General features: G+C 40.6%; 1 protein-coding gene across 9 annotated transcripts in view; it reads right to left on the reverse strand.

Moving 5' to 3' along the window:
• Positions 1 to 16,819, reverse strand: part of rbms3 (RNA binding motif, single stranded interacting protein) — a 333,346-nt gene that overhangs the window by 14,075 nt on the left and 302,452 nt on the right. For all 9 annotated transcript variants that reach the window (XM_008422424.2, XM_008422423.2, XM_008422426.2 and 6 more), the window contains one exon: positions 15,694 to 15,744. In XM_008422424.2, the coding sequence (XP_008420646.1) occupies positions 15,694 to 15,744 (51 nt within the window). The remainder of the gene's footprint in view (positions 1 to 15,693; positions 15,745 to 16,819) is intronic.

Consider the following 16,819-nt stretch of genomic DNA (forward strand, 5'->3'; position numbering starts at 1 on the left):
TATACGATGACCATTTTTGAGTTGTTTAACAGTAAAGCTAGGTAAATTTAAAAGAAAATAAGAGGAAATATTTCTCAGCAGGAGGCTTCAGCAGAGAGACAGTATCGATAGTATCGGTAGATTTTGAGATCAATGTTGCCACCTTCAGTCCCTTCAGAATCATCCACAACTGTTGCTGAGGGTTTTGCTCTCCCTCTCTGCTTGTCCTCACCGCCCCTCATACGCTCACTGTTCAGCATCCTCTTCTTGGTATAATGCACATCATGTTTTCCCTAATGGGCAGATGAGGCTGCCGGAAGCTTCTTTTTCATGGTGCAGTGAAACATGAGAGAAAGTGATGAAACCATTGTTGCTCTTTCATCCCTTGTCAGGATAGCTCCATTTCCCCGGTACTGAAGCTTTGGGAGGAGACCGCTTCAAAACCGGTCCTTTCCACTGTTCTTCTCGCCTCTCTTTCCACTTTGTCTGTGTGTGCCTGTGCTAAAAACGTAGCCGTGTGTGCGCGCGTGTGTGTGTGTGTGTGTGTGTGTGTGCGTGTGTGTGTGTGTGTGTGTGTGCTGATAAGTCTGCAGTACGCTGTGTGTAGCTTGACTGACAGCGCCAGTGAGTGCGTGAGCGTTCAACTCGATAGTGCGCGTTTGCGAGAGTGTGCATGTGTGCACCCCACTGGTGACTCTGTGTGGGCCTATTGGAGAACAAACTGTGCAGACACAGCCTGTCAGAATCGCTCTGCTTGTCTACACCCTGCATTCACAACGCTGCCAGTTGACTCTGTTTCCTTCCTACTCCTCCTCTTCCTCAGTCTCCCTGCCTCTCAGTATGCAAACCTTCTGTGATACCTCTTGGAGTTACAACTGCAAAATATCAAACGCACTGGGTGGAACGCTGAGATCAGAACAGTGTGCATGTTTTCCCTCTCTTGAAATGCAATATATGAGAAATTATTAGCTGTGAAAAAGACTGAACATGTATCATTAAAGCTTCACTGCTGAGCAATTCAATCTTTTAAACTGAAGGGGGGGGGGGGGGGGAATGTTGCGGTTAACACAGTCAGCCATGTCTACACTCAAAATTATTTGCTACTGCACTTGGGATTGTTTTTCTGTTGCTGACCCAATTTGGACCAACTTTTAGCTATTTAAAAAATGGTATGTGGATTAATTCAGGTCCTTTTGCTGCAAAACAAGCCCAAATTATCACCCCTCCACTAACATATTATGGTGAGTAATCACACAGGACCTAAAATATTTATATTTTCAGCACCACAAAACATGTTTTTCTTTAAAAAAAAAATGCATTAATTTTTCACAAATAATTACTCACAACACTGGTTTCACTGAACATACTGTTCTGCTGTAGGCAACAAGAATATTCTTTGTATGTAATACAACCGAGCAAATGCTAGTAGCTGTTGGAATATTACGCTGGAGGGAAAAAAAAAAAAAACTAACTTCCTTTCATCCATTATCCACAGCCTCTTTATCCTGCAGAGGGCTGCAGGGGGCTGGAGCCTGTCCCAGCTGACATTTGGCAGAAGCAACAATGTGCACCAGGGAGTTTTCTAGTAACACAACAAACCCTAATCTAAACTAGCATTAACTGCTAATACACCAAACTTTTTTTTTAAACACAAGAGCTTGACTTTAAATGAGATTTTTCTGCCTTAATATATGTGAAAAAGTTATTTAGGTCATCATATTTTCTTATTGTATTCAATACAGTGTCGATTTTGCATGGAATGTTATTTTTTTAATCATCAAAGATTATGGTCAAATTTCTGTCAACACAAATACTCTTAAAATAGTCAGCCCATTAGGATAAAAAAACATAAAATTTCAAAGAAACCAAAGTTCTCACGACAACTGAAGAAATCCTGAAGAATGCCTTATTTTTTTCTCTTAAAAATAAACTAATAATAATAATAATAATAATAGGGAGCAAGTCCTGCATCATGCACAGCATTGCTGGCAGTCATGGTAAACAAAGCAAACAAACAGAACTGGCTGAAGAACTGCTGAACAAGCCTCTATAAAAGGATCAGACAAAAGTCTGACTCATTGAGAGGAAAGGAGAGGCAAAAAAAATGTGCACAGTATAACTCTGTACTTGTCTTTATTGGTCTGGAGGAAGTTCCCAAGAGTGGCTTTTTTATTATTTTATTTGTTTTATTAAATCTTTTAAAAATGGCAACTGTAAACAACAACTACTGTAGGCAACTCAGTTTCTCTCATTATGTAAGAGCCAAAACACATGGAAGAATAGTCACTCTTGTCAAAATCACTGCAACAAATAAATAAAACGATTTAAATGAAACGACGCGCATAACCAGTAAAGTGAATTTATAGGAAAGCTGGCTGAGTTTTTATGTCACAATTTTTACGCTTGATGTAACATTAGTTATGTGTCGGGGTTCATTTAAATACTTTACATGTTTCTGGGAATTTAGTGCTTCACATTAATCTGTCAGTTTTCAAAACAACCCGTGTGTATTGAGTTAAAATGTGAACGACTGAAGTTAAGAAAATGTATAATAATTATAATTTGACAGAAAAAATACAGAATAAAATAGCACAATATGGAAAATATCCGCAGACACTTCACATTAGTAATAGAAGAAAGAATAAGGGAACAAACAGCAAGACTGCTTAAGGACAGGGGAAAGTTACTAAGGAAAGAACTGATGGAGGTCATTCTGAAGACAATCAGGAAAGAAATGGAGGGATGAAAAGCTGGGGGGATAAAAGCAAAAGAGGAGACAACAGGGAGAGAAGGAAATAGGAAGGAAAAGGTAAGAAAGAAGCAGCAGGAGCTGTGGGCTACCTGTTACCGATTCAGCGTTTGACAATGCCTTTATAATGGGAAAGGGAGAGCAACGGAAAGGCTTAATTCACAGACATGTCAGGGAGAGTTAAGCCGATTTGTGATTTCGATTTTCCGTGTTTGTGAGACTGTGCTAGCGTTGGTTTTTGCTGGGTGTGTGTGTGTGTGTGTGTGCGTGTGTGTGCGTGGGCGTGCGTGCGTGTGTGTGTTGCTTCATTGACAAGCTTGAGCGGAAAGAAAACGAAAAGGGAGATTGACACAAATAGACAATATATGTTTCAGATTTGTCCTGCGCGCGTATGAGTGGAGGGAGATAACGGATGCTGCAGACCCACGATCTGTTACAAATGTATGAGGTGATGTTTACTGAGCTCCTCAGTGTGTATGCACAGGATTCGGTGGAGGTATTGATCCCGCTCAAGAGTGGAGAGGAGAAAATATCCCCTTTCTGGCAGTGAAATACATTGATGAAGACTCAATGACCAGAAGAAAAGTACAGTAAATAATAATAATAATAATAATAATAATAATAAAAACTAATGAGTGCTCCTTCTGGGTAAAACGCTCAGAACGGCAAAAACCCTGATCGCTATCTGCTAATATTCATTACTCGCTCTGTAAATTTGCTGATTCTGTATGATTTCTGCAGAACAGGTGGGACACACACATAAATGTCAAACAAACAGCGAGTGTTTTTACTGCTGGATCCATTAGGGCTGAAGGATGTCCAGCACACTCAACGGGCTGTTAAAGTGATTTACATTCAGGGCTGGTGTTACACAGACTCCAGATAAGGTTAGTTGAGAATTTGCTCAGGGAACAAAAATCAAACTAAAGGGAGCTTATCCTTTCAATAAAACAGTTTATGGTTTAAAAAAACTTTTGTATGAAAGCACACTGAGGCGGGGCTCCGATTACTTTAAAGTCAATATGTTTTATTTTAATTCAATAATATCTTGATGGTTTATTGGACCAACTGCATCATGGATGGATAGAGAGATTAGATGAACAAATGGTTGCATGTGTATGGAGTCATTTTCAATAAATTCGAATACGGATACAGATGAGGCTTGTTTGCACGATTAAAATACTTTTTGAAAATACATTTTAACAGGTAGTAAACATTCTTTTCATTTGCCCACATTTCTGTATTAAAATGTTTTTATTGGTCTGGTGTAAGATTGTAATCTTCAATGTGTTTTCATTAGTTGTAAGTGGGAAATCATTATAACAAGAAGAAGTCATTTATATGATGTTTTTCACTTTGTGAACTTGGTTACTGGAATAAAAAAAAAATTATATATACAAGGTATATAATAATTTTCTAATTCAAATTGATCAAACTTGAATTTTACTGTGTTTGTACGGATAGTCAAACACAAGAAACCGTTTTGTTTCTGTATGGACATATAGAGTTTTATAGATAAGATACAACATTGAGATCATCTGTGGGAGTGTTAAGCCTAGAAATGTCTCTTTGTTGTGCTTCTCTATACCTCTTAGAGATGATTATTCAAATTATAATCATGGTAATATATGATAGCATTATCAATATTTTCCCGAATTCTGCTTCTGTTGGCAAATTGTTGCAGCGGATTTCAGTCATTTTAGTCTAAACAAGGCATTATAAATATTAAAAAAAAGATCTGATTTACTCCCACCTCAATCAGGGCAAAAAGCTCAATGCATGACAGCTCCAACTTTAAATATTCATCACTATAACCTGTCTAGACTGTTTCTCAAAAGTGATGTCAGTGCAACACCACCTGACACACTCGGGTAATGCGTTTGCAAGAACCGAATGTGCTGCAGGTCAGACAGAACATGAATGTTAGGAGGGCAGACACAACCCGAAAGGAGGAACATTAAAAACCTCGAGAACATCAAATAGTGACCAAGTCTGTCCTCCCTAGTGTTTGTTTAAACAAAGCATCGCTTGTGAGCGGCTACATGAAGGAAACCCGACTCGACACATTCCACACAGCGACTGACAGTCGGTTTCTCTGTGTGAGGTTCTGCGGTCAGGATACTGCTGCTGGTGTGTGTGTGTGAAGGCAGTTCGCTTTATATGTGAGAACACTGACTGCAGGGTACAAGTAATTCTGCTAAAAACGTAGCACGACAGCGCTGCTCCTCAATCTCTCTCTCTCACACACACACACACACAGAGACAAAGCGTGTTCGGTCAATCGCGCCGGTGTGGAAAAAACATCTGCTGATGATTGAGAGGATACTTAAAAACTGAAGGATTGTACAGATCCCTGAGTCTGCAGGATGGCCCTCCTGAAGGTTCAAAGCAGCAGGAAATAAAATCAATCCAAAAAACAAGCAAAAGAAAAAGAAACAACACTTGTGTTTTTTAAATGAAACCTTGTGATTTGAGCCCAGAGCTAATAGGTGAATATGAATCTGCGGGGAATACAACACTTTTTTTTTTTTTTTTACTTGTTCTGCTACGCTAAAGCTTCCTTTACGGAAAGCCTTAAGGTGCCTTTTATGTTTGGGGTAATCCCAGCAAACGGAGCCAACTGCCCCAGTCTTTCACTCTGGTCTGCAGCATGAATCCCTCCTTGGGGCAAAGAGATTTCCAGGGTTGCCCCGCCATTACCTGGACCACGTACAAGAAATATCTTGCTGCATTATGAGCAATGGAGGCAAGCTGGTGATTTTATCTAGCAGAAGCCACAGATAAAGAAAATTAAACCAACATTTAGGATATTTCCTAAGCTGACAGAAATCCCAGGAGGGCTTTTTTTTTTTTAATATTTCAAAAACTTATTCTGAAAAAAGAAAGGGTAATAAGGAACATATGAGAGGCTTTGAGATCAAAGATCACCAGACACTTTGTGAGGCAGAATCCGTCCAATTGCTTGTCAACCCAAATAGTTTCTGGATGCCTGAATGCAATGAGCTGCTGCCATTTTATTGACACAAAGACAACGTGATGAATTTCAAACCGAGAATCAGAGTGAGGAAGAAAGAGGACTGAAGGGGCTTTGAACACATCACGGATGATGTCGCCAGTAGGGCTCGTCTGGGTATTTCAGAAACTGCTGATCTTTGTGGATTTTCACACACACACACATCTCAGTCATTTACTGAGCATGCTCAGAGGAAGTTAGTGACAGTTGATGAATTTGCCTTGTTGATGTCGGAGGTTGTGAGCAGAATGGTTTGAGGTAATCGAAAGTCAAAGGTAGCACAAAAAGCCTATGGTAGTTAGGTTGGCTGTTTGGTATGAATGTGGGGTTTTGTTATATGCATCCATTTTCTCTTGTTATGAATTAATGTGTTTTTAAGACATACAGACAATAAGGTCTATGCAACTATCTTCCATGTATCTATCATGATCTCTGAATGCGTAACACGACGAACCCTAGGTGCAGTATTACGCATTCTCCAAGCAGATAGTGCCCTTTTATGTGAGAATCAAGTAATTATGTCACCGTTAGTTGTTTTAAAAATGTCATGACTTAAGAAATTTGACTTTGCAATTGGACGCTTTGAAATCGGCCTCTTTAAGAAGTCCCTGCTCTTTCCGACACTCCGCCTTTTCCAGATGCTTTTTAGTAGGAGTGGGCTTCTACTAAAAAGCCCAATCCTACTTCCTGTAGAATGTCAGTCTTTCCATGAAAATCAAGTAAAGGCTGAAACACTGCAAGAAACCCCTGGTACTTTCTGCAGTCAGTTTGTCCTTGATCTTTTCCGTGGAGTGAAGAGACTTTGTTGCTGCCCTTCTAAAATCTCTGCCTCACCATGCATGCAAAAAACCCTCTTGCTGCCATTTCTGAGGAAGCTATCCACAAGTGGCAACACAAATTCTCAACTAAATTCATTTTACTAGACAGTCCTGGCACTTGCTGGACTTTTTTTGCCATCTTGAACCATAAATGGTTGATGCAGGTGCAGAGGAAAAATGTACTCAGTTTTAAAGCTTGTTTGCTGCTAATAAAATGTTTGTTAGAGAAATGTTTCCACTTCCTGATTTATTTCTTTTTTAAAATAATCTTCACATATCCAGTCTATACACATGTGTACCCATTTGCGGGTTTTCTTTCAAGACAGTGTAGACAAGAAGTTCAAAAGGAGATTTTACAAAAGAAATATGTTACATATGTTATGTTAGCCTAAACTTAAGATTAGATGTGCATTTCCTCAACCTTTTTATTCATCCATTTATGACTATGAAACGTGTTAATGGCTGCAAGAAAAACTATGGTGAAGGATAGTTTTTTGATTGATTTGTAGTATGCTTAAATATGTACAAATGTGCATATTAAAGGATGAAGGTGGATAATGAAGCATGTAATTGCATTTGTCATGTCTTCATGGGAGATCTATTCTTCTCTGCAATCAGACTGGGATCATTTATCAAGAGTTTTCCGAGCACCTAATATGAAACAAATTAATCATTTCACACAAAAGGATTCTCAAAAAAAAAAAAAAAATACTCACTATGCAGAAAGGAAAGCAAAAATTGCAAACATAATCAGCTTTGTGTCTCAAATCGTATTTTGCTGAAACTGCAAAAGTCGTCAAAGATAACAAGTAAAAATAAAGTTGCTCAATATTTTTCCCACACAGCGGGAGCGTGCAGCAACAAGCTTTTAGATGCACGTACGATATATTTTAAATGACACTGTCACAGCATAAGTAATCATCCTCTGAAAGTGCCTGAGAGTAGAAATAAACAGAGGAGAAAAGAGGAAAATAATGAGAGTGAGATGTTTATAAAGGAGTAGAGAGCGAGTATAGGAAATGGGCATGAAAAGATTGAAAGACAAGAGAGAACAGAGGGGAGCAACCCAAGGACGAATGTAGCCCCGTCTCAAATTCTGCCTCAGCAGATAAATTCATGAGGCCAACGTTATGTCCCCCCCCCCTCTGAATCTGCGGAGCGATTTTAATGTCACGCGGGGAGATGGGTATCACACAGTGCACTGATTCACCCCTATCCGATGAAGGCAGAAAGTAGAGGCTCGGTAAATGTCTATTCAAAGCCTGCGCCAGAAAAGGATTGGCTGGGGTGAAACAGAGAGGAATTCGATAATTCACCCATGTAAGGGCCAGTGCACGCTGGCAAATGCACACTTGACACACATACAGCCAGGAGTGAGGAGAAGAAGAAGAAGACGAGGACGGATAAGTCACGAGGAAAAGACAGCACTGCTGTGCATGGCTGGTGCTGCACTTACCCCGGCTCTCACAGGCAGTGTGAAGTGAATTTGAGAGTCTGCGTGTGTGTGCGTGTGTGATTGATGAGCTGTTCGTAAGTGAGATTTACCATTATGTGGAATGAGTTTCTGCACTCAGACAATATGTGTTTTTAGGCAGTTGTGTGCATGCGCGAGCCGTGTGTATGAATTTATCATTTGGAAATTTGAGTTTTTCAGTTTTCTCCAAGGTCTGCTGACCAAAGTAGAAGGAAGAAAAAGGGAAGACATTTCACACGTCCGACGGAGGGAGAGAAAAATGATGAACAGGAGAAAAATGAGAGGAATGAGTTTCACGCCGTCTCCATACTGCACAGTAATTGAGAATGAAACTATTATTAATACTCAGTTTTTCCATACTACGCTGTATAAAAAAAACTTTCCTAATTTAAGGTAAAATACTGGGAGCCGCGGTTGCTAAAATTTTACAGAATAAATACGGATTTTATCATATTCATGTGGATTCTACTGTATACATATACACATATTTTTTACAATGTAGGTATGTACACTGCTCAAAAAAATAAAGGGAACACTTAAACAACACAATATAACTCCAAGTAAATCAAACTTCTGTGAAATCAAACTGTCCACTTAGGAAGCAACACTGATTGACAATCAATTTCCCCTGCTGTTGTGCAAATGGAATAGACAACAGATGGAAATTATTGGCAATTAGCAAGACRCACTCAATAAAGGAGTGGTTCTGCAGGTGGGGACAACAGACCACTTCTCAGTACCTATGCTGTCTGGCTGATGTTTTGGTCAGTTTTGAATGTTGGTGGTRCTTTCACACTCGTGGTAGCATGAGAHSGACTCTACAACCCACACAAGTGGCTCAGGTAGTGCAGCTCATCCAGGATGGCACATCAAYRCGAGCTGTGGCAAGAAGGTTTGCTGTGTCTGTCAGCGTAGTGTCCAGAGGCTGGAGGCGCTACCAGGAGACAGGCCAGTACACCAGGAGACGTGGAGGAGRCCGTAGGAGGGCAACAACCCAGCAGCAGGACCGCTACCTCCACCTTTGTGCAAGAAGGAAAAGGAGGAGCACTGCCAGAGCCCTGCAAAATGACCTCCAGCAGGCCACAAATGTGCATGTGTCTGCACAAACGGTTAGAAATCGACTCCATGAGGATGGTATGAGGGCCCGACATCCACASATGGGGGTTGTGCTAACAGCCCAACACCGTGCAGGACGCTTGGCATTTGCCAGAGAACACCAGGATTGGCAAATTCGCCACTGGCGCCTTGTGCTCTTCACAGATGAAAGCAGGTTCACACTGAGCACATGTGACAGACGTGACAGAGTCTGGAGATGCTGTGGAGAGCGGTCTGCTGCCTGCAACATCCTTCAGCATGACCGGTTTGGCAGTGGGTCAGTAATGGTGTGGGGTAGCCCTCCATGTGCTCACCAGAGGTAGCCTGACTGCCATTAGGTACCGAGATGAGATCCTCAGACCCCTTGTGAGACCATATGCGGGGCGGTTGGCCCTGGGTTCCTCCTAATGCAGGACAATGCTAGACCTCATGTGGCTGGAGTGTGTCAGCAGTTCCTGCAAGATGAAGGCATTGAAGCTATGGACTGGCCCGCCCGTTACCCAGACCTAAATCCGATTGAGCACATCTGGGACATCATGTCTCRCTCCATCCACCAACGTCACGTTGCACCACAGACTGTCCAAAAGTTGGCGGATGCTTTAGTCCAGGTCTGGGAGGAGATCCCTCAGGAGACCATCCGCCACCTCATCAGGAGCATGCCCAGGCATTGTAAGGAGGTCATACAGGCACATGGAGGCCACACACAATACTGAGCCTCATTTTGACTTGTTTTAAGGACATTAAAGTTGGATCAGCCTGTAGTGCGTTTTTTCACTTTAATTTTGTGTGTGGCTCCAAATTCAGGCCTCCATTGGTTAATAAATTTGATTTCCATTGATGATTTTCATGTGATTTTGATGTCAGCACATTCAACTTTGTACAGAACAAAGTATTCAATGAGAATATTTAATTAATTCAGATCTAGGATGTGTTATTTGAGTGTTCCCTTTATTTTTTTGAGCAGTGTATATTATCTTGCAGAACTATTTAAATCCTTTAAGGTTTTTGTCAAATCACAAACGTAAACATTTTAGGGACTGTATGTAAAAAGTCGAAAAAAAGGATATACGTCTTCAAAATGCTTAAAAACAGATTTGAAAATTGGAGGGTGTGTGTAAACGATTCGTCTCTTCAGTAAATCCTCCACCTTTTGCTACAATTACAGCTGCATCTCCACAAAAATGGTTTTGGAGTAGCTTTCCCAAATCTTGAACATAAATCCATCCCAGATACCGTAATATGACATTAGACACCATTTACACTCGAAAACCCTCCAGTGTGGCTGAATTTCAACATTTCGTCAAAGGAGAGCGAGTCAAATGTTAATTATCAACTTTTGTTAATCCGGTGTACAACATACCAGTTAAAATACATTTAAATTTGTGGTTCTAATGTGACAAATTGTGGATTTCTTTCAAGGTAGTGTACTTCTTGATAAGACCAAACAATCCAGTGGCCAGTACTGCCCACTAAATCTGGATTCCCATGAAGTCTTCAGTGTAAGCAGCTTGATTTGTTGGTACAGCACACCATTTATTTATTCCACACATTAGTGTCCAACACGCATTTTTATTGCCTACGTTTGTAGGTTCCACTAACGGAAACAAAGCCATACACACATGAAAGGGCACGGAGACCGTTTCAAGTGTATAACCTTTCCGTTTACAACCGGAGACTGGACTCTGCACATCTTTTCCATTTTGAGATCAGTCACCTATGTTCGTTAAATTTGAATCATCTTCCAGAAGATGTGCTTTATTTATGGGCTACCTGTCCTTTTTATATGATGTAAAGTTGTAATGCAGATGGGGGCTTGAAAGAGAGCCAGGATATGGTCAGCTCTCCAGATTTATTACAGCTGGAGAGAAATTTCTCTTCTTCTGTGATGAATAGATAGTCTCTACAAACATTTGGTTTCAGTTCAACTTTCTGTTGCCTGCAGGAGCACAGTTTTACACCAGTCAGTTGTCCGTAGCGTGATGTTTCGTCATTTGCAGAAACAAACAAGCTCGTAAAATCTTGTACAAGTTGTTAAAGAAGGATAACGCTCCTTGCTTTTCCATTTATGATTTTGTTTTTTCGTCAGCATAAGCAACCGTGTGAAATGATTGATGGCGATGCCTTTAAAACGAACTGATGTTTCATTTGGCACCAGGAACTGCTCTGTGTGAGGCGTGTGGCGGACGGAGTTGGATCTGAGTTTAGGGTGGAGCGAGTTATCCCCATGGCTTCTTTGAATGGACTCACTGCTGCTTCTACTGAAACAGACATCATGCAAAGTGAGCCAGATCACAGCTCAGATGGTTGCTAAATTTTATTTTTAGTGCTTTCCTAGATTTGCAGGAGAAAAGTCAAAAAGGAAGGTTGAACATAGAAGGTGTATGCTGAAGAACATATGCTTTATTTCATCATTTGTTATATTACATAAATCTCTTAATTGTATTTTAAAATATTTTAAAATGAAACAAATTTACCTTGTGCTTTATTTCGATTTTTTATTGTTTTATTTTTATTTAATTGAATGTTCATCATTTTATTTTATTGTGTTTTAATTGAATTCAATTTACTTCAATCTCATTTGCTACCTGTGACCTCTCTCTCTTCCACGCTCAGGTGCCTCCATATTGCCCCGTAACACGAGGAGCACCACCGAACGCTCCCACCGAACGCTCCATTGGTTTAATGCGCGACACGAGGAAGGAGCTGCCAAGCCGCCACGCAATCAATTGGTTTTTAATGTTTTGAGTGCCCCCCCCCCTCAAGCATTTAAAGCTGGGGTGCTTGGCTAATTTGCTGTGATTCACTGCACTGCTGGCACACGGAGTGTGTAAAGGGTGGTCTGCTGTGTATGTAACTGGTAGTCGATTCGAACGCGAGTCATAAAGGGGGACAGATTGGACGCCATGATCCACTGACGGCCGTGACAGCTGGGGTTAGTTCCGAGCAGCCGTCTGGTTACAGAAAGAGCCACTGGAAGGCAACAGGGACGGGGCCACAGGGAAAGATATGGCCACATGGCTACTGCTGGCATGAGCGATTGATGGGATGTAGAGCAGAGCACAATGTGGCGGCTGGTTAATGGCCAGTGCCAAGCACTCTGAGAGGCCCTGTGACAGAGGGGCCGGAAGATGGATGACCATCAGGCGTTGCACAGGCTCGACGGGAATAACCAATATGTAGCTCACATATGGTAAAACAAAACACACAAGAACGTGATGGCAAACATGACCAATTACACAAACACACAGTTCTGTGTGACGGTCGTTCTGTATGTTTCAATTGTGACGTGCGAGAGATACTTGTACTTTTTTCAAACCGGTCGTGACAAGTTTTTCTCTAGACTTTCAGGTGGGATTGATGCAAATCAGTCAAAAACCAACGTTGTGACATCACACAGCAGACAAGGCAAAGATACAATACTAAAAAAAAATGTTCAGACAACTCTACGAAAGCTAAATGTTTGTAAGAAACTAAAATTAGGTCTTATTTGTGGCTAAACTAGGTGATTTCCAAACCCAGCATACAGGCATCCCTCTGGGCTTTGCCATGTTTCTCAGTGCACAATATTTTGTAAAACTAAGAAGCAGAAAACAAGTAGCCATCAAAAGCAAACATTATTCTTCAAAGACCAGCTAAAAGCCCCAAGGCAAAGACCACAATAAAACTAAATGTTGCTAATTGAAAACCAAACTTATCTCGTGGTGATTTAAAGTTGGAGGTGTTCTGAGGAATCGGGTGGTGATTGGAAACATTTGAGCTGCTCATCAAACCCAGTTTTCTGACCATCGAAAGCACCACGTCTAATCAGTAGCAAGTCACACTGACACTCACTCTTTAGTGTGGAAGCAAAAAAAAAGATTCAGTCAATTTCACTGTCATTGAGTCAACTTAAAAAAAAAAAAGAGAAAGCTGTGCTTTTCACAGTGGCGTGTAGGCTTTTCCTTTGTGTTGCCACACTTAAACACAGGGTTAAATTTTAGAAAACATATAGCAAAGTGATTCTGTTATATCCTTTTGTAGAGTCTGATTCCATCTGATGTGCAGCATCCTATATTTGGAAGAGTTGATGATCTTTTGCAAATCTCACACACATTCTTCACAGGGATAATGTGTGTGAAGAGGTTGATTCCTAGATCAACCTCTTTGATCTAGGAATCAAAGAAGTTGACCGTTTGAGGTTAAAAGCTAATGATAATATAAAATAGTAAATAAAGTTTACAATTTGAACTTATAGAAAAATGTTCTATATTTTCAGATGCGCACAAAAAACTTACAGATTAATTATTTTTTGTAAAGAAGAAATTCATTTTAGTCGTAATTGGTTGTATTTGTACAGATATTAGAGCTCCAAATATGCTATTTTTGACAGTCTAGAGATTTTCAGTGAGGCAGCGAGAGGCTGCTCTCTACCTTAATTAAATATTACAAATATTACATATTTGTACTATGATAGTAGAAATGTTATTGCCAAGGAAGTCATATTTATACCATGACAAATTAACATCAGTACAAGCCAAAAGCTACCAGAAAACAAGAAACATCAAGAAATATCACGTCTGGTTGAGAAGGTAGGACGGTACAAGAGGTCAAGTTGGGCGAAGAGGTCAAGTTTGCCATCATACAAAAAACTGGAAGTTGTAAGGCTGAAAGGGAAACTGAGAAGCTCTGAGGAAAGCTACCTCAGGGTGTGTGTGTGTCTGCCTGGAGGCCTGCTGTGACCAGCTTACATGTTCACTGTCCCACAGTGGGAGGGGAAGTGAGACGGCTAGGCCCGAGTGGTAAATGGCCCTAGCAGGGAGTCGCACGGCTGGTTGAGCTCCCATCCAGTGAGGGAGTACTGCACCATCAGCAGCGGACTCCAGCGTTAACTAGTTCATGAGGCTGAAACTCACAAAGTCTAAGGAGAGGCTAACAAAGCTACCGAAAACCAGACTGATTAATCTGGACAGAAATCATTTGCTATATCAAGCTGTTCCTGCAGGAACAAACAACTAGAGGGACTTCAACTTTACACGGGCTTGTTGCACCAACACTGCATGAAACATTTCTTGTTCTGCTAACTGGGATGACTTGCGACTTCCTCTGAATGCAAATAAGATACAGACGAATATTTGGCCCACAAGGTATGTGCTCAACTTGTGATTTTAAGAAATCGCCTATAATCTGCTGAGTCTTTTCTTTGATGGCTCCATTAACTCATATCTATCAGGCTGATGCTAGCAGCTTTGTTTTAACCAGGAGTCGCAATCGCTCATTTTTTTTATCAGCGTCGGATGCGCAATATGAGAATAAGAACCACATTTAATGTACGCGGGGCGTCATGAATTATTTATACATTTAGTTGAAAAAATATATGACATTTAAGCTTTGCATGATTTTATTTTTTTTTCTCTATCCATCAATCTAAGTGTCCATAAATCCGTCCATTTCACGTGTAGCAGAGGTGAGTCTGACATCCCTCTCCACAAAGAGTAATACCAGGCTTCTAATGACTGTGGCACACCCAGAAAACCTTAAAAGTCACTTGTCCAAGATCCATAATAATAAGATATCTGAACCACTTCAACTGACTCCGTTAGCTGCAGCGAAGACAGGTTTTGACTCTGAACTCTGCAGATGACAGAGCTCCTCATCTTATCTCTACTGCAGAGCCCTGCTGGTGCTGTCAGCTGCTTGTATCTGGGATCGTGTTCTTTCCGTCGTCATCCACATCTCATGACGGTTGGAACGGAGACGGTCAAGTAAAGCGAGAGCTTCACCTCTCGAATCTGCACTTTGTTTTCCGGGTAAGAACGAGCCGACGGTCTCATTACTGCACATGAAGCAACAATCCAATTGTCCATCTCCCATTCCATCCCGCCATCATTTCTGAAAAAGACGCAGATACTCGATCTCCTCCTCTCAGATGCCCGGCTTGCCGTCCACATGGAAGGAAAACTTAGCTAAATTAGGAGAACACGATTTTCTTAAATTTGACAGAAAAGGAACAGACGGTAAAATAAGTGGAGCCATCAAAAAATTGCTTTGGCTGAAAAACAGGATCTGCATCCGGTGTTTGAAACTACTAAAAATATTGATCTGATAGAAACATTGCTCTAATGTTTTGAGTTTCTAATTATTTCATTTAATAATAATATTCCAGGGATTTAAATTTATGCGGTACAAATAAAAACAAGCACAATCCCCGTCGATTCTTAACAGATTTGAATGTTGAAAACTTCTCTCGACTTTGAAGTTATTCTCTTTCAATTCAAGGAGGGTCAAAACAAAATCTGTGAGGTGAGATGCTGAAGATCAATCCAAAACTATTCCTCCATTAAATATTCCACTAAATAACCAAAGCAAACTCTTACTCTAGAAAACTAAATGCTATTATAAACATATTGCTATTTATGTATATCTTGTTCTGGACTGCTTTGGGTGTTTTGGATTCAGTAAATTTGTCTCCTCAGGATAAAATGTGAAGGAAAACAGAAGCCAGTAGATGTCAAAAAAGAATACCAAACAGAAGCTGGTCTGAAAATAGGATATAAAGACCAGCCCCAGTGTGTTTGACTATACTTACTGTCGGTTGCATAACATATTGTTGATGAGGCATCCATGACGTACTCTGGACCTGAGGAAAAACAGACAGAATGTGTGGTGACGTACATTTTTACGAGTCTTGGATCTAAACGAAATCCACCATAAACAAGTACAAGACGCTGGCGTATTTGCAGTTCGTTCGAAGAATGTTCCTGTCTGAAGGCTTTGAAATTACTACACTGACCAAAATGGCTGAGATTCACACAGATTGAGCTATGCCAAAAAAAGTTATTGCAAGAATTTAGAGATCTGGAGGCAGCCTGCTTTGACATAACTGCCAAAAGTTTGGCTTGTGCATGGAGTGTTTATTTCTTATTGTTCTCCAATTCAATCCTGTTGCAATAACAGGCTTTAAATTAAGACAACAGCAACTCAACATCACATTTTTAATAATAAAATTGCCATGATTGAATCAAAGACAGAGGAGACACATGCCAAGCAATTACCAGAGAAATACTCACAGAAACAAACTCATTTAAAAAAGGAAAATTAGAGATGATGAAGCATTGGTAGTGACAGTCATGAAACTGGATGAATAGATGATGAACAAACAGAACTTTTTTTTTCTTTCATTTATTTGCAAGAGAGAAGAATTGGACAGCTTGTAGCCGACAAACACACAGACCGGCCGTAGATCTCGGTAAAACGATTGGATTAAACAAAGACAAATACGGAATAATCTGCTATAAGAGCAATCAATCCGCTGAGCCAACACAAATGCGTGATTTGGATGCGCACCTAAACAAGGCTGATATTCGGAAACGTGCAGCCAAGTCGGCTTGTTTACACATGGCACTGTTTGTTCTCTGCAAGCTGAACGGGACAGCCGATTGACACATAGGAAGCTTATCTCTGATCGCGTCTCTTGAGCATTTTCTAAGTAAGAAACTGCAGTGCCACCACAACAAGGGTTCTCTGTGCCACTTGCTTGTCTGTACACGGCAACACAGAAAAACTTCAAGGCCAGAATTTTGAGAAACTAAACGAGGAATTCATAAAAGCTTTCATTCTGATCTCAGCCACTGTCTTTAAAACTGACAGAGTGCAGGCCCTGGCAGAGGAAGAGCATTCCGGCTTCCCTGTTAGTTTAAGAGATAAAAGGACTG

This window comes from Poecilia reticulata, linkage group LG11 (genome assembly GCF_000633615.1).
Source record: "Poecilia reticulata strain Guanapo linkage group LG11, Guppy_female_1.0+MT, whole genome shotgun sequence".
In the NCBI taxonomy this organism is placed as follows: Eukaryota; Metazoa; Chordata; class Actinopteri; order Cyprinodontiformes; family Poeciliidae; genus Poecilia; species Poecilia reticulata.